The sequence below is a fragment of the Triticum urartu genome, chromosome 4A (assembly GCF_056163025.1).
Source record: "Triticum urartu cultivar PI428250 chromosome 4A, HENAU_Tu73, whole genome shotgun sequence".
In the NCBI taxonomy this organism is placed as follows: Eukaryota; Viridiplantae; Streptophyta; class Magnoliopsida; order Poales; family Poaceae; genus Triticum; species Triticum urartu.
The window spans coordinates 105483061-105505815 of NC_141876.1; the positions used below are offsets into that span (position 1 = coordinate 105483061).

The window sequence follows — 22755 nt, forward strand, 5'->3', positions numbered from 1 at the left end:
GATAAAGATTCTCCTTGAAAACCCTGTGGGAAAAATGTAAGGAGATACGTGTTTGATATGTTGCTAAAACTCCTTCAAACCCGGTGGAAAAAATAAGGAGAAAATGGTACAACATATATTGGTCATTGTCTCTTTTAACTCAATACGAGAAAACTCATAGAGTTTAGAGGACAATAAATATGTCATATATACTTTCCCAAAAACCCCGGTGGGGAAAACAGAAAGTATGACATATGATCTCATGTTGATATTATCTCATTAAAAACCTTTATGAGAACCTGTATAGTAAACTCATGAAGGGAAAAAGAGTATAATATGATGCATTGAACAGGAATAACTTAGGAAGATACTCCCCCTGATTCTTGCAAATTCCAAAGCCGTCACCTACCAATTCCATGAACATGTTTCTGGAATGTAAAAGTTGGTAGAGACTTGGTGAACAAATCAGTTGAATGATTTGACTTGCAAGATATGCAATATAAAGATATTGCTTATTAGTAACCTGTTTGCATCCGGACAACACAAGCAACACTATCATTGAGATAATGGTTGGTGGATGTAGCCATGAGGTCTTTTTTTTGAAGACTCTTCATGAGAGGGCTACCACACCTAGTATGAACACTAAGATTGTCTACGATCTGACATATTGGGGATCTGATCGAAGTATCCAATGATATCGGTGTTCACATTTCTGTGAAACTGAAAAACCAGGACAAGATGTTTGATGCATTTGGAGATATCAAAGATATTCTTGAGTACCAACCAATTGTGTTTGGTGGATCCAATGGCATTATGGAACGTTGAGTCCCAATGTCTCATTTCCAACAACTCTTGGTCTAAATAGATCATTCTTTACGTCTAGAGAATGAACTACCATGAGAGTTAATGATGGATAAGATTTGTCCACAATGAATTTCTCCAATATATTATGGATATAGACAATATAGTATACCATAACATATGAATGAAGGTGCTCAAGTTGTAGTAACGAGCGGTGTTTTGGTTTACCCAAATCCTTCATTTTAAAGTCCGTCATTTAGATGATTACATGTGTTGTCGTTGCAGACACACAAACATGGATAATCATCATTGTAGGAGTAATCCTTGTGTATAAGGATCTCACTACGTCAGTTGTACCATATGTACTGACAATAATAAGTCGTATGATGACTTACTGAATTTACACAATGTATGTTGCATTTTGTATTTCGATTCAGAATTGAGATCCCACGGGAATCAATCATATATGTCTGAATCTAGTGATCCACATGGATATGTAATCACTACATCTATCAACTGCAGAGATAGATGATTTTGTACTGCCAATGATATAAGTTATCGGAATGGGATTCCACCTCTGGAGAATAGTTGGGTATCTACGTGAACCCTTGTGCTACAATACTTGCTCCCTGTTCACCACCTTGTTGTTCTCAATTCCGTTTCCAGAATAAAATTGGTGTAGGTATTGCTTATGAACACCTTGCCATTACTGAGCAAGATCATTTCTACCTAGATTATACCATTTGCTTGAGTTCAGTCCGAGTGTTGTTCACACTTTGCCATGGCCATGGTCTTTGGATCTGAGTCATTTGAAAGGTTTTTGCAATCTAGTTGAGAAATGTACGTCGACAATTGTAGACTTCCGGTTATATGTTTCTCCAGAATCTATATATCAATATATAGTTGATGGAAATATCGTTACCCATGGTGACTGCTCGCGATTTCCCAATGCGATTGAGTTGGGTATTCCGATGTCCCGGTCATTGTGTGCACTATGACCTGGGTTGGTGGAGGTTTCACGTCCACTGGGTGTATACTACCCATCAGGTGTCAGTCAATGTGAAGTTGACTTGCATTTACTGATTCACAGGCCTTGATATACTTGCTTGCGAGAAGCTGAATCCTGATGTACTATTGCCGTACTTCTCCCCCTGTTGCTTTGAACGGGGAGTTGAGTGGTTTTAGTTGGTACCTCCACTCTTTTCGACATATTCAGGATTGTAGGATTGTCTGACACCTTTATAGTCAGTAAATGAATCTGGCAGGTTATTTGCAATGTGTTGCAAATATTCTGAACGCATGGTTCCGATCTTTGAGTACGTGGATTTGAGGCAGAAATGTGTTGAACATTCCACTAATTTCCTGGCATTCTTTATGGTACTTGAAATCTCCCCCTAATGCCTGGAAATGTTCCTCATTGAATCAGCATACAGGCCTTGAATAACTCCCCATGCGAGGAGCTTGAGGTATTGACAGAACTACAGTTATTCCTCACATAGATCCCAACTATATGTTGAGGGGTCAATGATGTATGCCGGGTGGTGATATCGGTATGCAACCGAATTACCGGAGATAGAAAATACTTGATAGATATCCACATATCAAAGATAGAGGGGAATAATATTATGCAGTTCTGTCATGAGCGTGTAAAACTGCATGACTCCAACGTAAAGTTGGTAAGTTGCAATTCCAAAGTAAAGATAATGCAATGAGCCTAACTTCTTTGGATAAAGGATTCTACCAAACAATTTTGAGTCTAGACATTAGGACAAATTGCTAAACTTCAATCCGAGGGCCATAGAGAAAGGCACTCAAGGAGAATTCTGCAATGCTATCCATACGATTTTCTTGAAATCGATGTCAGGAAAATGAGCCAATGGTTTTGTGTGAATAAAGCACACACTTAAGACCATCATGTAGATATGTCTTTTAGAACCATGGAATACCTGAATAGTCTAGTCAATGGAGGGAAGAGCCACTTACCTCAACTTGATGCATTCAAGGAGTCTGAGTGGTTCAGCGTAAACTTTAAGGTGTGCGAGCCTTAAAATTAGCTTCCCTGTGTCACTTGTAGTGCACATAAAATCCAAATGTTGTTAGAATTTAGCATCATAATAATCGTAAACTATTGGAATTGCTGATAGTTTCGGTTTCAACCCAATGTCTCGATGACCAAGGCCAGTATGCCAAGTATGTCATGTACAAGACACTCTGGAAAACTATCACGTACACAGCATGTGGTACGGGTTGTGTCGTATGTGTAGTACAATCCAGATGATACACAGAGAATGTATTTGCCATATCCGTTGCATATGGTAAAGAGAAGTTATTTCTCTTTGTTGTCATCATAAATTTCGCTATGGAAACTATTTTGACGGATACCTTCATAGTTTAGCAGGGTACAAGTTAAACCTGGGAAGCAATAAAGCATCTCGATGTTACTCGGGTACCCACAGGGATAGTAAATATGACTCGAGTTGAGCCAACAAATACCTCATCGCGTCTAGCGATTTTAAAATATCTCCTTTCTCTCAATGAGAGTGGAAACATTGGACTCCCCTGAGTATAGAGTTTGTGGTGCATATATCCACAAGGCACATATCATTTTTCATCGGATTGACTCCCGTAGAAATCTATATATAGACATGAAGATTCTCACTATGAAAATCACTGTCAAATATATAGAATACATACAAATGTATTTGTACCAAAGTGCTGATACAATATATTGTGATGTACAATATATGATGACAACAATACTTATGTTCTTATTAGAACATCATAAATGGACATAAATTATGTTGACCACTCAGGAGATTGAGAGACTAGACGAAGTCTTCAAACATGTTAGTTGAGTCATATTCAACCATCATATTCTCCGTGCTCATAGGGTCCCGTCACTGTTGGTGATGTCGGGTTGAAGGTTGAAGTGAGCTCCAAACCTTTGCCCTTGAGGTCTGTTGTGTCCTAGGAATTGCTGATACAGAATAACCAGATGCAGAGATCTGAATCGATATAATGCCTTATGATGTATAAGACAATATTTTTCTGTTAGCGGTGTGATTCCGACCAGAGGTTAATCATGTGGTCTTGGATTGCACACACTATTCCACAAGACACAAGAGTGATCATGATGTCCATACCCAGGTAGGGTAGTGGTGGCGATTGAGGGCGAATGCCTCAAATTCTCTAGCCATCGGTTACCAGAGATAGTTAATTTACGATTAGTAAATTGAAGACCATCATGGTAATGTTGTAAAATTAATGGATATTTCAAGAAGTTATCTTGAAACCATTAATGTGAATCTCAAATTGCTAAGCATGACACCTTAAAAATAATCTCCAAAATGAAGTAGATCTCGCAGCACTAGGGAGTATAATCTGATGAAATCAGTAGATACTCACTCCTAATGCCTTATGTCATGACTTAGTAAAATGCATGGGAGTGCACAATGTTGTGCAATCATAATGTCAAATTTGAAAAAATGTAGGCTTAAACAGTAGTGGTGATAATCTGCAAAGCAGTAAATCTACACACTACCTTAGGATCCCAATACATCAATTTCAAGAAATCATTAAGAATTTTGCATATGTATTTGCAAGAAATTGAAAATCTCAATAGCAAATAGATGTATTAATCTCGACATGTAGCAAACATGGAGATACATACATTCCGGAATACATCGTACTCAACAGAAATACACCACTATAATGAATAGTAATGATGTTGCAAACTTGATGTTCAAGTGAAACTTGAATTGTATAGACCTCAAATCAAATGTGATGATCTTGTATCAAGTTTCAAGATAATTCAACAGGGTGAATTAATATTTTGCGAGAGAAAATTAATCTCAATCGCTATGAGATTGTTTTGCGAGAGAAGAAAATCTCGATCGCAAATTAATATTGTTGTGCGAGAAAACTTAATCTCAATCACAAAACAATGTTGTTGTACTAATAAGACATGTTATAGGGATTGCTAAAAAGCAAACACATCGAACATGCCACATATAATAACCACATATTTTCTGGAATTTTAAACTCAACAAAAAAGGGCTAAATGATGATCTGCACATGGCCTAACGTTACTGGTGCTAATCAACAGCAACTAGTTAGACCAAGCTGCAATATCCCGAAACTTCCAGGAATTAGCCGTAAAACAATGACAGAGGCAAGTTTTGACCTATTTCGGAAATAGGTGAAGCCAAAAGGCTGAAATGCAAAACTTGCGAAGAGATAAGGTTCCTATCTCTTTACTCCCGAGCGCTTTCGACCAGGAGAAATCCTGTAACCGCCCGCCGCTGTTTTGGCACACCGGCCAGGGCCGCGACCGTGGGAGCGCCGTCGTCTCCGCTATGGGAGCCACGCCGAAGGGCGCCGCTGCCTCCGGGGCCGGAGGGCCAGCCGAGTGCCGTTGCCTCGGGCGCCGCTGGACGGATGCAAGCCGAGGGCGCGGCGTCGCCTCAGTCTTCCGCGCCGCGCCGCGGTTGGGTGCCGCCTTCGCGGGCGCCGAGGCTGTCGTCCGCGGCGTGCGTAGTGGGAGAGCGTCTCGCCATGCGCGTGTGCGCCGGGCATCGGCGCGGTCACGCTTTAGGCGGCCTCGCACCGAGGCCGCGCCGCCACATCATGGCTGGTGCGCCGGAGGGCGTTGCCGTTTCGTCAAGGTCCGCGCAGCGCCTCCGCGTTGAGAGGTCAAGGCCACGCAGTCGTGCCCCGCGTTAGAGGCTGGCAGACACCTCGACGCATCGCTGGACAGCCGTGTGTGTGCAAGGTGCATGGACGCGGGCGCCGCTGGCGATGCTGATGAAAAGCAACGGCAGTTGTCGCTTGATCCAGTGCAGTGCAGGAAGAATTGAAGAACGCATGGTACCTTTTTCCATTTTCATCAATGAATCGATGGAAATCCATTGGCGTTTGTTGTTGAGGCCTTCAATTCTTGAATCGATGGAGATCCACAACCTCTGTTCTTTCTCATTCTGCCCTGACTGCCGCGCAGGACAGAGCCGCCGGTCCAAGCGTTGGCTGTTGGTCGCTCCTGTGAGCCGCCGGTCCAAACGTCGCGCATGGGTGCCGCCTTCCGCCGGGAACACCGCGTTGCCGCGGAATAGCCATTGAGGTGTGCGCGGCGCCATGCGCTGCCTTTGCTAGTGCTGGAGCGTTGGCTTCCTTTGCCACGCAGGGCCAGAGGGCATCGCGACGCTGCGCACTCGCTGCCGGCAGTTTGGCCGTGAAATCGCTCCGCCAGAGGGCGTGCTGATAACGTGTTAGAGTAGAACGAGAGAAGTAATGAAAACGGTGTCCTCTTTATTAGATGAGATCTGCTATTTATACAAAGGGGACATCACTAGGAAGGCATCTGTTCAGGGAGGTGCCTATTCGGCAGGGAACCGACGCGGCAGATGCAACTGTCTGCGGTTAGTAAAAGCAGGGATTGTCCCTTAATTAACAATCATTAATTAATCCTAACATAGGATAATAAGAGGCATTCCCGAGCTCAATGCACCCTCGGCATTAGGACACTTTTGGCAATACTACAAGACAAGACTTGAACACGCTCCCTCTCTTGTTAAAAGACTAACTATACTACACCCATGAAACTAAACCATAGGAGAGAATCCAGAAACATGATACAAGATTTACAGGACTATGCTGCGACAACTATATACAGGCGGTAGGCACACAACAAGTGCAAAGAATTAGTCGGCTGGCCGGCCATCAACATACGGCCCTAAACCTCTACTAATTACACAAGCTAATGGAACCAGCCGATGCCCAGCCCAGAGAGACGGGGCAGCGGCGCTCTAGCACTACTCCAACAAGGCTAACACTACTGTGGTGGCATCTGCCCTCTCCGCCGATGTTGTGCCATCTTTGCATGGGCCATCCTTTCATCAGCCTTCTTCCTATCAGCATACATCGGGAGGGAAATTATCTCAGTGATCTCTTCTAGAAGCTTGTCTTCGGTTATATTGTCTGTGATGCTCCTCATTACCTGCAGATAACACAATATGATACTGTCAGAGGATTATAGTAATTCAAAATCTAGCAAGGTGATGATTTCTTTTTCATGGAAAAAGGAAACAGTTATAGCAAACAAAAGAGGAAATGAAAATTTGCCTAATTAAAAAATTAAATCACAATAAAGCTAACAAAGCTGAGGAGATAAATCTGAAAGTGCATCTATTGCAGGCACAAAAATAACAAATTATTTCAGGGGCCAGATTTTATTTAGCCTCTATGTATAAATAAATATTGTAATTCTAGCACACATCAATGATTTCAAATGAAAAAGATATATCTTTTCGTATTAAAAGAACCATGATTATATCCAGATGCACAGTATGTACTCCCTCCGTTTCTAAATATAAGCCATTTTGGAGATTTCAATACGGACTACATATGGATGTATATAAAAAATATCTTAGAGTGTAGATTCACTCATTTTGCTCCGTTTGTAGTCCGTATTGGAATCTCTAAAATGTCTTATATTTAGGAAAGGAGGGAGTAAATTCCAACACAGATAAGGGCTAGAGAATCAACCTTGCGATATGTGTTGATATCATTAGGAGTCGATTTATCGAATCTAACGCGCATGCAGACCCAACACTGTTGTTCCTTATTCCAAGAGCACTCAACAATCCTCCCAGAGATAGATGATGGATCTTCTCCATCTGCACAAGTTTCAGAAAACAAGCATAAATATGCAACCAATACACCTCATCAGCTAGACCATGAATAGGGGAAACTACTCAAATTCCAGCATAACAGTAAGCAAGAAGAGCAAATATGCTCCTAGAATACAATGATTTAAGTCTGCAGGTCATTCAACTATAGATGTAGTGCTATACATAGCTGAAGGATAATATCCTCGGCAATTTTTAAATGTGTGGGAAAAAATATTAGAGATTGCAGGCTCCCTACAAATTGGCTCCAAACCCATTAATGTGCAAATAAAGTGTTCTGGTAGATGAAGGTATAGTATAGATGCATAAACCTGGTCATGTTTAAGCTAGTCAGTCATTCCAAAAGAGCAGATGTAAGTCTTGGATATATATTTTGTGTTTGGGACTTACACGAAGTGAATAAGAGTACAATGATGTCCTAATAAGATAAATAAGTTATCTTATTCACAATTGCATGAGAAAATATACAAACTTGTCTATGAGAGACGTGCTTTCATTGCATGAGAAAATATACAAACTTGTTTATGAGAAACACGCTGTCAAGTGTGCAAAAATAAAATGCCCATAAAAATTGCAGCATTACTTGGAAATACCATCCGAGAACCATCCATGAGTTTCTTTTTGCCTCTCTCGTAAAGAAAAACGAGCTGGCGATTATCATTGCCAACCTGCACAATTAGGTATGACGAAATAAACCCCACCACATAAAAAAACAAATAAACCATTTAAAGCAACAATACTGGAAACAATGGCCACACAAACCTCAAACAAAAAGTCAACTGAATTCATTTCAGGGTATTTCCACTTAAGAAGACCTTCATGGGTGCGAGTTACATAAGGATCATCCCAGCCCTAATGAACAAGCACAAATAAAGGTGTGTTAGCCAAGACAAACAGACTGCACTTCTTGAAGCCTGAAATAAACTACTCCTAACCATGATAAGAATCGCCAATGATAGAAGTGTAGACACATTATTCATGTACGGTCAGAGGAAGCTCAAGAACACACATAAGTAGGAGCGTCATTACAAATATTCAAGTCTATAACTGTATCAATAAATACAGATAGTCAACATGCATTCCCCTAAAAAGGCCGGTGTTGTTTGTTCATCATGTGGATAAATTATTACTAAAATGGACTACTCGAGCATGTGAAGAGCGTGTGTACTACAGCAACGGACCCACAGGAGAAAGCGACAATGGGCTCCAAGGGAGAAAGCTATGGCCCTCTTCCTCTTCCCCTCCCTCTCCATCTCTCTCTCACATCTAAGGTCTTCCTGAAGCTATCTTCCCCTGCCTCTCCATCTGTCCCTCTTCCTCCACTCCCTCACTTAAGATCTTGTAAGTCAATGCATGATCTCATACTGCTCTCAAGCACAAAGAGACACTAAACACGGTGGTTACCCAGTGGTGCTAGCACACATCATGGCAGACTAAGCACAAAACAGGAAACGTCTCTAGGGAACTTTTTGGAAGAATAGCATATCTTGGGCAGAAGCGTAACAAGAGTAACACCAAAAACATGAACTCTTGGTGCAAGGTGAACTAAATGGCCAATGGAAACAAACAGAAGAAATTTGCACGTAGGGTCTCTGACAGGGAAGCTTCGGGAGCTAGTTGATGCAGCGGTGAGGAGAGGTGTTGATATCCTTTGCGTCCAAGAAACCAAATGGAGGACAGAAGGCAAAGGAGGTGGAGGATACCGGCTTCAAGCTGTGGTACACAGGGACGGCTGCAAACAGAAATGGCGTAGGCATCTTGATCAACAAGAGCCTCAAGTATGGAGTGGTAGACGTCAAGAGACGTGGGGACCGGATTATCCTGGTCAAGCTGGTAGTTGAGGACTTGGTTCTCAATGTTATCAGCGCATATGCCCCGCAAGTAGGCCACAATGAGAACACCAAGAGGGAGTTCTGGGAAGGCCTGGAAGACATGGTTAGGAGTGTACCGATTGGTGAGAAGCTCTTCATAGGAGGAGACCTCAATGGCCACGTGGGTACATCTAACACAGGTTTTGAAGGGGCGCACGGGGGCTTTGGCTATGGCATCAGGAATCAAGAAGGAGAAGATGTCTTAAGCTTTGCTCTAGCCTACAACATGATTGTAGCTAACACCCTCTTTAGAAAGAGAGAATCACATCTGGTGACTTTTAGTAGTGGCCAACACTCTAGCCAGATTGATTTCATCCTCTCGAGAAGAGAAGATAGGCGTGCGTGCCTAGACTGTAAGGTGATACCTGGAGAGAGTGTTGTACCCCAGCATAAGCTGGTGGTTGCTGACTTCCACTTTCGGATTCGTGTCTAGCGGGATAAGCGTGCCAAAGTCGCTAGAACGAAGTGGTGGAAGCTCAAGGGGGAGGTAGCTCTAGCGTTCAAGGAGAGGGTCATTAAGGAGGGCCCTTGGGAGGAAGGAGGAGATGTGAACAATGTGTGGACGAAGATGGCGACTTGCATTCGTAAGGTGGCCTCGGAGGAGCTTGGAGTGTCCAGGGGAAGGAGAAGCGAAGATAAGGATACCTGGTGGTGGAATGATGATGTCCAGAAGGCGATTAAAGAGAAGAAAGATTGCTTCAAACGCCTATAGCTGGATAGGAGTGCAGACAACATAGAGAAGTACAAGATGGCGAAGAAGGCCGCAAAGCGAGCTGTTGGTGAAGCAAGGGGTCGGGCATATGAGGACCTCTACCAACGGTTAGGCACGAAGGAAGGTGAAAGGGACATCTATAAGATGGCCAAGATCCAAGAGAGGAAGACGAGGGATATTGGCCAAGTCAAATGCATCAAGGACGGAGCAGGCCAACTCTTGGTGAAGGACGAGGAGATTAAGCATAGATGGCGGGAGTACTTCGACAAGCTCTTCAATGGGGAGAATGAGAGTTCTACCATTGAACTGGACGACTCCTTTGATGAGACCAGCATGCGTTTTGTGCGGCGAATCCAGGAGTCTGAGGTCAAGGAGGCTTTAAAAAGGATGAAAGGAGGCAAGGCGATGGGCCCTGATTGTATCCCCATTGAGGTGTGGAAAGGTCTCGGGGACATAGCGATAGTATGGCTAACCAAGCTTTTCAACCTCATTTTTCAAGCAAACAAGATGCCAGAAGAATGGAGACGGAGTATATTAGTACCAATCTTCAAGAACAAGGGGGATGTTCAGAGTTGTACTAATTACCGTGGAATTAAGCTGATGAGCCATACGATGAAGCTATGGGAGAGAGTCATTGAGCACCGCTTAAGAAGAATGACAAGCGTGACCAAAAATCAGTTTGGTTTCATGCCTGGGAGGTCGACCATGGAAGCCATTTTCTTGGTACGACAACTTATGGAGAGATATAGGGAGCAAAAGAAGGACTTGCATATGGTGTTCATTGACTTGGAGAAGGCCTATGATAAGATACCGCGGAATGTCATGTGGTGGGCCTTGGAGAAACACAAAGTCCTAGCAAAGTACATTACCCTCATCAAGGACATGTACGATAATGTTGTGACAAGTGTTCGAACAAGTGATGTCGACACTGATGACTTCCTGATTAAGATAGGACTGCATCAGGGGTCAGCTTTGAGCCCTTATCTTTTTGCATTGGTGATGGATGAGGTCACAAGGGATATACAAGGAGATATCCCATGGTGTATGCTCTTTGCGGATGATGTGGTGCTAGTTGACGATAGTCGGACGGGGGTAAATAGGAAGTTAGAGTTATGGAGACAAACCTTGGAATCGAAAGGGTTTAGGCTTAGTAGAACTAAAACCGAGTACATGATGTGCGGTTTCAGTACTACTAGGTGTGAGGAGGAGGTTAGCCTTGATGGCCAGGTGGTACCTCAGAAGGACACCTTTCGGTATTTGGGGTCAATGCTGCAGGAGGATGGGGGTATTGATGAAGATGTGAACCATCGAATCAAAGCCGGATGGATGAAGTGGCGCCAAGCTTTTGGCATTCTCTGTGACAAGAGAGTGCCACAAAAGCTAAAATGCAAGTTCTACAGGACGGCGGTTCGACCCGCAATGTTGTATGGCGCTGAGTGTTGGCCGAATAAAAGGCGACATGTTCAACAGTTAGGTGTGGCGGAGATGCATATGTTGAGATGGATGTGTGGCCACACGAGGAAGGATCGAGTCCGGAATGATGATATACGAGATAGAGTTGGGGTAGCACCAATTGAAGAGAAGCTTGTCCAACATCGTCTGAGATGGTTTGGGCATATTCAGCGCAGGCCTCCAGAAGCTCCGGTGCATAGTGGACGGCTAAAGCGTGCGGATAATGTCAAGAGAGGGCGGGGTAGACCGAATTTGACATGGGAGGAGTCCGTTAACGTTAAGAGAGACCTGAAGGATTGGAGTATCACCAAAGAGCTAGCTATGGACAGGGGTGCGTGGAAGCTTGCTATCCATGTGCCAGAGCCATGAGTTGGTTGCGAGATCTTATGGGTTTCACCTCTAGCCTACCCCAACTTGTTTGGGACTAAAGGCTTTGTTGTTGTTGTTGTTGTTGCTACCACAAAGCTTTTACTCTGTAGATTGATTAGCACATTTTCTGCCTTCCAAGTATCTCACAAGACTATTTGTGTTCCTGATGATTAATATAGTCAGCTGCAAACTGAAATAAACAGCTCAATAGACAGGTTTGCATCATAATGCTACGAGTCTATATTGTTCTCAAGAAGGCCACATGACTCCTATGTATATAACCAGGATCCACTTCATGCTTGCAACTCAAACTGACATGTAAATTCAGGCAGTGCCACAACCAAATAATGTTAAGGCGGAAAATAAAATGGGAGATTAAAATTGAAGTAATAGACTACAGTTCAAATACTTAGAAGTCCCGGTAGTTTCCAAAAATCAGGGAGACTAAAATGTTAACATTTTTCTCTTCTGCTTGTAGTAGAAAATCCAAGATTATGTTACATATGTAGTTTCATGAGGTTTTATCAAAACAAATATAATCATGTAGTTCACCATTATAGCTTGTTTTCTTCCTTATGCATCTATGCATTGCATCAACTTGCACTGGAATTTCAGCTTTCAAGTTTCCAGTACAGTCACCGAAAGAAGACAAACATACCTGAAATATCAGGCCATCAGCATCATGGCAAAGTGATGGGATAAACTCCTTCAGTACCCTTTTTGCTGTATGCAGAAGCCAGAAATCCTTTCTCCGGGCCTGGTAGAGCACCCAAACATAAGAAATGTACTTCAACTCATCAAAATGGAACATTAAAATGTAGCAGGTCCGAATCCAATTACCGAAAATAGCTCCATATCATATTTGTACATTGGATTGCTCTTAGCACCACTCTCAAACATTTTTCTCTCGTTATGGCGTGGCCGGATTATTTCATCTTCAATTAATCTCCACCTCTCAGAGAAAGGCAACTGCATACAAAAATACTATGAAATTAAAACTATACTAAGGCCAAGAACTAATTGCACCGATAAGGTCTAACTGTAACAAAACCTACCACAAAAGTACTCATATTGGTAAGATGATATGATAGACATAGTAAATACAAACTTCGATATTTACTTTGACAAAGTATACATCAATTAAATATGATGGCAAGTTGTAACACAAAGGAATACTGTGATTACTATTTCCATAAATATGTGCAGCAACAAGAAATTTTGTAGTCGCTCAAAATGACAGAGGATGGACCACAGCAGTTATCTAAGTAAGGCATTAATAATAGACGAAGAGGCTGACTTCCAGGTAATAATTCAACGAAGGGTGCTCAATGTTCCTTCAATGGAAGGAAACTATAATAGATACCTTTGTCTTGGACACTGAATCAAGTGCCATCAGATCATACGCTAAGTACCTCCTCTTCAATCCTGAATCAGGTACTGTATCTATAATCATTTCCCCGTCAATCAATGTCATATCATGTGGACCCTTCAATTGGCGAAGAAATAAGGTTAGATATGTAAACAGAAATGTACTACGATGGATTCTCCTGCATCAGGAGGAGGACATTACTTCATTCAGGTTCCTATGGGGAAAGCGCATCTGAACTCTCCTAAAGCAAAAATTCCGATCAATCAAGAAACAACCATCCCTCATTATAAGCATCATATATCGGGTTCCGTCAGCTTTCCAAGTAGCATAATAGTATCGCTGTCTAAGTAGCTGCAGATTATCACTGCAATCAGCAAAAGAGAATGCATTAGAGAAAAGGCCACATAAGGGAGAAGGAGATAAACCAAAATCGATAATGGTCCATTCAGAACAATAGAATTTTGCAGAACCTTGCCTGTTCACCTACCATCTAAGTAACTATTGTTTTCTTAAAGCTAGCTGTTGCCACCACCCACTAAGTATTAGCTTGTAGGATCAGAACAAACCAACATCTTTTAATGTTAACACTAGGACAAGCTTCACGAACATTTACAGTGCCTTGCTTCATGAACACCTTAAGGTTAGCTGTTAAAACTAATCACTAATCTTAGTATTACTAGCAAAGATACACACCCAATGCACTTTTTGTCTTACGCAAAAAAATGCACTTTTTGTCAACCATACGAGTCATAAAAATATAACACCTCCTGATTTAGAACTCCTTTTTTTAATTTCTTGAAACTTGGTGCGGTTTTAATGATATAAAACGGTATGGCAACCATTACACTTTATGACAAATATTTCATGTGGAGCAGCAAACAAGGTCAGTGCTCAGTAGTCATAGCGTCATGACTAAGGAATAAGGAATGGATTGCGGTGAGATTCATCATAATTTCAAAAGAGAGGTTGCAAAGTTTAATTAGTATGGTGTAATTAAGGGATTAACTGTACAATTACGACATAATTTTCAGATATATCAACTTTTTTTTGAGACATCAGATTAGAGTGGGTCGCTAAGATGGTATGCATCGACCCTAACTGCGAACGAATCATCACTCTTTAATATATGAAAAGGGGGATAAGCTATATGAATTGATACATAGAAGAAAGTACTCCAATTTCAGAATGAGGACAGCATGCGTGTATCAGAGATTCTTAAAAAGGTAGGGTGCATAGTTTCACAAAACGAACGGGTGTATTTACTCAACAGGTGCTGATTTGCAATTTATGATAATGCCTTACAAGAGAAATTTAAGAGAGAAAAACATAAGATGGTAGAATAATTTATTTAATATTATAAACAATATATGCAGTAGGGTTTACCGTTGGTTACCTGTCAAGAGAGACTGGGTGTGATCCTGGAAATTGTGCATGCCCTCTCGCCTATAACCAAAGAAAGGATGTAAGAAAGAAACTTCTTTTGAAGCTACATATACATAAAAATTGCAGAAACAAAATAATTTACAAAGATTGCAACATGGAAGTGTCAAATGGAAGTATCGCATAAAATAATTAGTTATGAACAGGCAAAAGACACAGAAAACGCACTATAATAGCATGTTCCACCCATGCCATAATACAATATATACAGACATGCTAAACTGAGCCTGCGCGCATTATTTCTTAGCATACGCTCTGTCCAGTTCGACCCAACCGGCCAGTACGCGTTAACTAGCCGGAGGGGGCGCGCGTCGGGAAAATTCCATCGTAACGATTTACGACCAATACTGGTCCACGCGCTTCGCTAGTCCCCTTCCTTCGTGAAAAAACAATCACTACATACTGATCCAAGCATTACTACACAGCAGTAATACGGTTACCATGCGTCATGATGAAAGCATCTCTAATTCCTTCGTTGGTAGTTTCATTACCATCCAGCATCCACTCCATTCTTTTTACTGCTAACAATTACTTAGAATGGAGTAATGCGTTAACCAAGCAAGGGTGTGTATTTTTCAACGAAAAGGCACATGCAGTAATGCGTTACTACATAGCAACCTGATTTTACTACATTCCAGGATTGAAGCATCTTTCGCTGGTCAAATAATTTGTTTCATTACCATCCACTCCATCCCTTTTACTGCTAACAATTAGAGAGCATGTAGTAATTGGTTACTACATATTAGAATGAATTTACTAGGTTTACGAGGCCGAGGGATCGAACCATCTCATTGCTTGGTAAAGAATTCTCGTCCATTACCATCTCTTCTATCTATATTACTGCCAAAAACTAATGACCTTCGGATCGGGACGTCGTATACGATGCATGGTAACCAAATTAAATCCATTACTTTTTCTTAGAAACAGTTTTACCCTCAAATATTTTAGCGGGGGAGAAGCCTACTCCCGGTGTGACCTGCCCACCTAATTAGACCGGAGCGCACGCTAAGACGTTATGCGCGCTCGCTCACAATAGCGCAGCCCACACGCGCACGTGCGCACACACACACACACACTTTGAATGTTCATATTGAAAACGCCACACACACACACACACACTTTGAATGTTCATATTGAAAACGCCATAACCCATTTCAGGAGTTCAGTTTGATGACAGAAAAGCACATTATTTGCATATTATTTCACACAGCTTAGTAAAATAGTTAATATGTAGGTGCACACCATGTCGAACCATCACATCATGTGAAATGAGCAAATGCTTGCATAAATACTTCCCGTTAGATTTCATTCACAAGCTCTGCAGTACTTGACATACAGCAACACTGCATGCATGTACTCTCTGCTCACTTGAAAATTCGTAACATTTGAGCTATTCCCCCCCATCCCGAAATATAAGGTGCGAGCATTTTCCCAGCAATTAGATGTCAACTTCGCATCATGTATTAATCCACGTGTGGTTGGAATAATCATTGGTTAAAGTTAAATTTGCATAACATGTGCACCTTCTATTCTGGGATGGGGAGAGTATTCTACAAACAGCAATACTGGTGTTTGATGTTATCCACACAAAAATGCTAGTTGAGCACGAATAAGAAAATGTGTACTTACAGGGGGAAGTTCAAGCAAACGATAGCATACGATCCGCAGAGCCTCTTGCTGATCAAAAGGTACAGCGTCTCCCAGCACATCATCATTGGTGATGACTTTCTCCTCTACATCATTCTGCAAGATACAAGAGGATGTCTCAAGAACAAAACAATAAATCAGTTATCAGACAAATAATGTTGCTTGAAAATGAACAAACATGATCCATGATATGGTTGACTCCATCTGTAATGTTCAAAAGTAAAATTCAAATACTCAAGTAGAAGGTGCGAAGAAATAGAAGTTACATAGCAGTTTGTATTCCAACAATTGAAAAAGGATCAACGGGTACAAGGAAGCAGCCTACAATTACTTGGAATAATTTTACCTAAATAAAAGGGGAAAATACATACATGTACTGGTGAAACATCACCGTTGTCATCATCGTCATCTGGCTTAGCTTCACCATTTAGATCAAGATCAGAAGGCCTCTTCCATTCTGGTGTTGAAGGGCATGTTACAATTATATTCTCAGGAACCTCGTGATAAAATGAATACAATGCTTCAATGTAGTCCCTCTTATATATACCAGGAGGTCGCCTTTGAGCAAAAATACGTATTGCCTAGGGGGAAAATTGATGTCAAGACAAATAGTAGAACTACATTGAAAAAACACTCACTGTCTAGTTGCCCTACCTCAGCAACACAAGAGATGCGTGTACGCATGAGGTAATGAATAATCATGAAACCTGTACGATTATGACCATGGGTACAGTGAACTAGAATATACTTGGGAGTCTTGGTATGCTTTTGTCGTTCAAGATACATCATCACCTGAAAATAGCAAAATAATTTCATAAATAGCTTCTGATGAGCTTTTTATATAGATATATGGTCGTTAATTAATGACCTACAAGCACATCAATTAACTCTACAGTAGAAAAAACTAACCACATGGAATGAAGAGTGTCTAATAAGAAAAGAAGAAAGTCACCACAGCCACAAAAAAAGGTGAAGATCCATATGCATGTTTATATCATCAAACTCGTGTGCCCCGGCGTATTGTTTTACAAAAAAAAAAAAAGAGGTGAGCTTGCAAGTACTATGCACCATACCAATGAACTGAAAAAACAAATCAATAAATATGATAAATGAAAAAGGGCTAGATCGAATGAGCAACGTGGTGTAAATTAGCACACAAAAAAACTGCTGAACACATAGCACACATCATGATAATTATCGACCAATCCACAAATAAGTGGCTTGTCACTCAAGCTAAGGTGCCATTGATAACTACATCGTGGTTTAAAGCATCATGTGAAAGATAGTAAGATACAAAGTGGGAAATAATTGGGGTGAAAAGGAGATGCCAAATAAGATATCAAGAATTAAGCATCAGACTGAATAAATACACACCATCCAGAATAATATATACTGATAATGTAAATATCTGTATCAAAAATATTGTTGTTGTTACCTCATAGACAAATGCGTTAACAGATTCATTATCTGGTACAGCATCTCTTCCCTTGCAAGGAATCTAAAAATGGAAATGTTTAGGAAGGAGTACTTCAAAATAAAAGATGTGTTTAAGCTAAGCTCTCTCACCTTGAGATGCTTAGTACCTTGCTTTGTCCACTCTGCTGGTGAGTAATATCGAGAAGTATTAGTCAGATCAATCACCAGCCCTATCTGAAAAAAAAAAAAAATTAATACAGAAGTAAAATTATCTTTCGGTAACAAGTAGCTAACTAGGAACACATTCATACAGAAGGAAGGGGTGCCAATGGTATCAAGTATACACCCTTGATATAAATAAGAGATAGTTAAGTAAACTAAACATGTTGTAAGAGCACTTCAAATTGGCATTTTTTCTGTGTGAATAACCCATTTTGCATATAAATAGGTACAACATGCCCAGACATAACACATATGGTAAACACTAGAAATTATCAACCAAACAATACTTACTTCACGGCCAGCTTTTCTTTGCTTGTTTACTACTTGTTTGGAAGAATATCTTTTGCCAGGAGGAACTGATTCATTGAATGTTTCATCAAGAGGAACTTTGGAGGGTATGATTTTATCTATTGGCTCACCAAATGCAGGACAATCCAACCAACCTGAAATCAAACCATGAAAATACAAATACTAAAAATCCATTTATTTAAAAAAATACCATAAATAGAAATTGCCAAAGTGAAAGAGAGAATATAAGGTATAAAATATATATTTTATATTATCAACAATTAGAAGAGCTCGTTAGAAAACAATTTGACTTATTCATACCCTCAGGTGCCTCTTTAATCCGGCCTCTACCAACTTTGATTGGAGGTGCATAATCATTCCTTATCTGCTGAGGGTGTTGCATTGAGCCTTCATCCTGGTGCTCTCTCTTCAATTTCCTCCGCCTCTCTTCACGCTCCTAGTAACAAGAGCAGAATTTGCATAAAAATGATAGAGCTAGCAACACCAAATAAAACCAGTTTGCATGCTTTCTGGTAAGAAAACAAGCGGTTATTGTTTTTGCATGGTGCAAATTTAAGTGGAAAATGAAGTTACACATATGAACCAACTTTGCTGTAAAAACACAATCCCCACAAAAATGGATATTTCATTATGATCCTGATGCAGAGTACATCTACAATTTTTATCTTGAAAGCCGCGATGATACATACCAAATTATCAATGATAACCATCTCTCTGTCAGTAATTTTCTTCAGCTAACAATGTTAACCTAGCACACATGTCTAATAAGACATAGTTTATATTTCAATTATAACTTACACAATGAGCAATTCACAGCAAATGGAAAACTATAACCAGAATGAGTACTACATACCCTTCGCAATGTTGCAACAGCAGACTCAACATGTTCCTCCTCATGCGCATAATCAGCCTCACCAGGTGGTTCTTCATAAGGCTGCTCATCCTCTTCTTCAGGCAATGGTGATGCGTTCAAATCCATAGAGAATGTCATTCAACATCCACTACATATATCCTTCAGATCGAGTTGAGACATGCACCTAATAACAAACACAATACAGATTTTCGGAAGTCATTAGTTAATTAGGAATAGATACAGTAAAAGGCATTCAAATCACTAGTGGAAAGATAATCAACTTTGAGATATGACAGCCACAGCAAGCTAAAATAAGATAACAAGAAAATAAAACGGGTAGTTCGGAACTACGTGCAAGCTGAAAGACTAAGGGAGAAGAAACAGTTTACTAGAGCTTCATTCACAGATAATGCATTCTTAGAAACACAATGAATCCTACGGAAGGGTTCCATTCTTAATTTCTTATAAAAACCACAGATATGAATACGCATCACATGGCTATTACCATAACGACTGCCTGGTCCCAGTAAATTTTAAGCTACTATATCTCAGACAGGTGATGTTTCTGTTTATAGATTAACATGATGCACAAACAAAAACGGAAACCACAGATACAGGAATAAGTGCAGGATATGGAACATAATAAAATATTTGTTGCAATGCAAAACCACTTAGAACATGCATAAAGCCACAAACATAGTTCATAAATTCTTCTTTTAGGAAAAAAAGATAAGGAGATAATTCTCGTTCGAGCATTAAACATTTTTCCTGCCACAACAACAATTAACCTAGTTGTAACATAAATATAGGATTCAATTATTACAATATGAAACGTTGATCTTCTTTCTGGATTATTAGTTCATTTGGTATTTTCCCTTGCTTATTTGAATGCTTAATGTTTTCCGAATTTGAATATCATTTTTTTTCTTAAAATTTGAATGGTGACAAATATTTCATGGCCCATTCATCGCTCTCACCTACCCTTAGACAGCCTGGGCCAAAGCCCATCTCCCGTACTTCTCTCCCTCCTCCCCTTATCCTCTTCCCATTGGCTGATGGGCCAAATGTCTCCCTTAAGTCTAACCTCTCTCATAAGAGAATTCTGATTTACGGAGCTCAGAAATGCTGACAATCTTAAAGTCAGTCAAAAATCCTAACCAGAACTCCACCATCTCATTTTGTAAGGCATGAAAAAATTTCTAATCTTTCCCATATTGTTTGACAGGATTTGCCTCTGGTACTCAGTGTGGGTGTTTTCTTTCCTTTTTACCCCTGACGTACCAAGTGACTTATTGCTAATGTTCTAATTTCCAATCGCTAATCATATGAGCGCTAGAGGAGCCTGCATGCTGAAGGGCCAGATCCCAGAGGGCAACAAACCACATGCAAGAGGCGTGCAGTGAGGCTAGCGATTCAGTTATTAGCAGAGGATGTGATCACCCAATTATTAGGGAAATTAGTGATGGCACATTGGTTCAGCGAGCGAGGGGTTGGTAGGTTTTTATATGGCGTTACTTACCGTGCAGAAGGGGATAACGGCTAATAAAAAGATATAGGAGTACCATTGAATGAATGGCATTGACTACTTATTAGCTCAGAGTCTCCGCAGAAAATAAAGGAAACAAACTATTAAAGGCTACTAGTCGTTAGGAGTGAAGATGAATTAATCATTTCTGCCAGAAAAAAAACCGAAATAACTATCAGGTTAGCATTGCATCACACATTTAAGAAGCAGAATGAATCCAACACCATGTTTTCGGATGTGAAAACCCACAATACTAAGAAAATATCCATCAGGATATGTATAGAAGGGGCTTGTAATGCATGCACGAACAAGCAATATGCATAGACAAGAAAAGAAGACGATCCAAGTCAAATCAGAGCATGCTGATACTCGCAGCAGTATAACGGCAAGAGTGCATATCAGCGAATTACTCCGACCCCTCTCTCACATCTTCTACCACGCAATCCATCAAATCGAAAAAAGCATCAAATCAAACACCCAAAAGATTGCCACAATCGAGTGTTTTTCGACGCCATTGCTTCTTCCAGGCAATATAATGTTCTCGAATTGGGAAGCTAACTGGGGTTCATGGCTACAGGTGGCGAACACGCATGGAAAAACGCAAGAACAAAACCACACCGTTCCGAAGTCCGAACCCACCATCCAGGCCCCACACCCTCCCCGTGCGAGGCGGCAGCGAGTGCACGCCCGGCCTGTAGGGTTCGCGACTCGGGAGGCCTCGCCGAATCAGCAAATTGCCCGCGCCCCGAACATCGAACCGCACCAGCACCACAAGCTAAGCATGGAGGCGCACCGCGCCGAGCGCACGCTGACCCAGGAGAGGAGAGAAATGGGCAAAGCGTACCTCACGCGCGACGGCTGAGGCGGGGGTCGAGACGCCGAGCGTCCCGCCGGGCAGAGCAGCGGAGGGCGGTGCCCGCACCAGCGAGCACCGCGGGGCGGAGGAGAAGGAGGATTGGGGGAAGGGTTTAGGGGAGCAAAGGATCTGCGGGTTAGGGTTTGGAAGCGGCCATGCGAAGAGGGCCCCAAACCGGTTCGAACCGAGTCGAGAGGAAGGGGAACGCGGAAGTGAGTTGCGGCCGAGGTGGGGCGTGGGGGTGACCTTTATGAGCGTGAGCTCGGCGTACCACGTGCTCGCGTGCACGGGGCCATCCGGACGCTGCCACCCGGGCGCTTTGCACTGGTAGAGCCGTGTGGCGCACGGCGGGCTTTTGCTCACGAGCGGTGTACAGCCAAGCCGCTGAACTCAAGCACTCACACCATCTACCCGGCCGCCTTATTAGGACATCTTCAACGGTTTGTATGTTACCTTATTGATAAAATATGTCATGTCATCAACCAACACCTTAACATACAACAATTTTAATGGGTTGTATGTAGTTTGCCCAATACGATGTGAGATAATAAATAATATGCTCTCTCATTCTACATTGGAGCTTGTGCAATGGGTGTTGGTTCATGTACATACAACCTTTCTCTCTTCCCTCATTTATTATATGACACATCATCAAAAATCCTATGTGGCAAAATCTACCAACAACTATCTTACAACCATTGGAGATGCCCTTAGAGCATCTCCGACCGTTCGGCCCCAGGACCTTGAAAAAGAGCCGCATGAAGACAAGCCGGCGCATGCTTGGTGCGTGGGGCGATTGCGTTCCCAGTCGACGCCTCCAAAATCGCCGTCAAAATCACGCGAACTCGACGATATTTCATAGTACAAAATTGTACAAACTCGGCGATCTAGCACAAACTCGGCAAAACTTTATTGAAATTTGTACAAAAACAGATAAACATATAAACCACGCCTACTACTATGCCAAACTATGCCTAGCCCTGCTCGCCGCGGCCACCGCCCGCCATCTACATGCCGAGAAGCCTGTAGAAACGGGTGTAGTCGTCGTCGTCGTCGCGCGCCCCACCGGAGCCGCCGACGTCCCGACTGCACCCCTGGCCAGGGTCGCCAACGCGCGGTGGGGGGTTGGACGGCCCGGCCTCATCCTCCTCATCACTGTCGAGGACTATGACGCCACCCTCCTCGCGTCCACGACGACGGGCCTGGAGCTCCGCGTATGCCCAGCGCTGGCGGAGCACCTGCTCGCGGACG

General features: G+C 41.9%; 1 protein-coding gene and 1 long non-coding RNA gene across 3 annotated transcripts; one reads left to right on the forward strand and one right to left on the reverse strand.

The window, feature by feature from the left end:
- Nucleotides 1-30: 30 nt before the first annotated feature.
- Nucleotides 31-6294, forward strand: LOC147974998 (uncharacterized). Its single transcript, XR_015600462.1, has 2 exons — nucleotides 31-5646; nucleotides 5777-6294. It is a non-coding gene; the product is annotated as an uncharacterized LOC147974998 (long non-coding RNA).
- Nucleotides 6295-6321: 27 nt separating this feature from the next.
- Nucleotides 6322-21729, reverse strand: LOC125530610 (uncharacterized). Of its 2 annotated transcripts, none has more exons than XM_087517925.1 (18): nucleotides 21493-21729; nucleotides 19124-19307; nucleotides 18571-18706; nucleotides 18253-18404; nucleotides 17890-17973; nucleotides 17759-17821; nucleotides 16978-17115; nucleotides 16695-16904; nucleotides 16306-16419; nucleotides 14630-14679; nucleotides 13438-13600; nucleotides 13231-13353; nucleotides 12708-12836; nucleotides 12526-12624; nucleotides 8226-8315; nucleotides 8047-8131; nucleotides 7321-7451; nucleotides 6322-6772 (listed from the first exon to the last, which is right to left on the reverse strand). In XM_087517925.1, the coding sequence occupies exons 2-18, from the start codon at nucleotides 19259-19261 to the stop codon at nucleotides 6608-6610; spliced, it is 2070 nt and encodes a 689-aa protein (XP_087374051.1). In that variant the 5' UTR covers nucleotides 19262-19307; nucleotides 21493-21729; the 3' UTR covers nucleotides 6322-6607. The 2 variants fall into 2 exon arrangements, with proteins under 2 accessions (XP_087374051.1, XP_087374052.1); XM_087517926.1 differs by having other exon boundaries at nucleotides 16695-16780; nucleotides 16962-17115.
- Between the last annotated feature and the right edge of the window lie 1026 nt (nucleotides 21730-22755).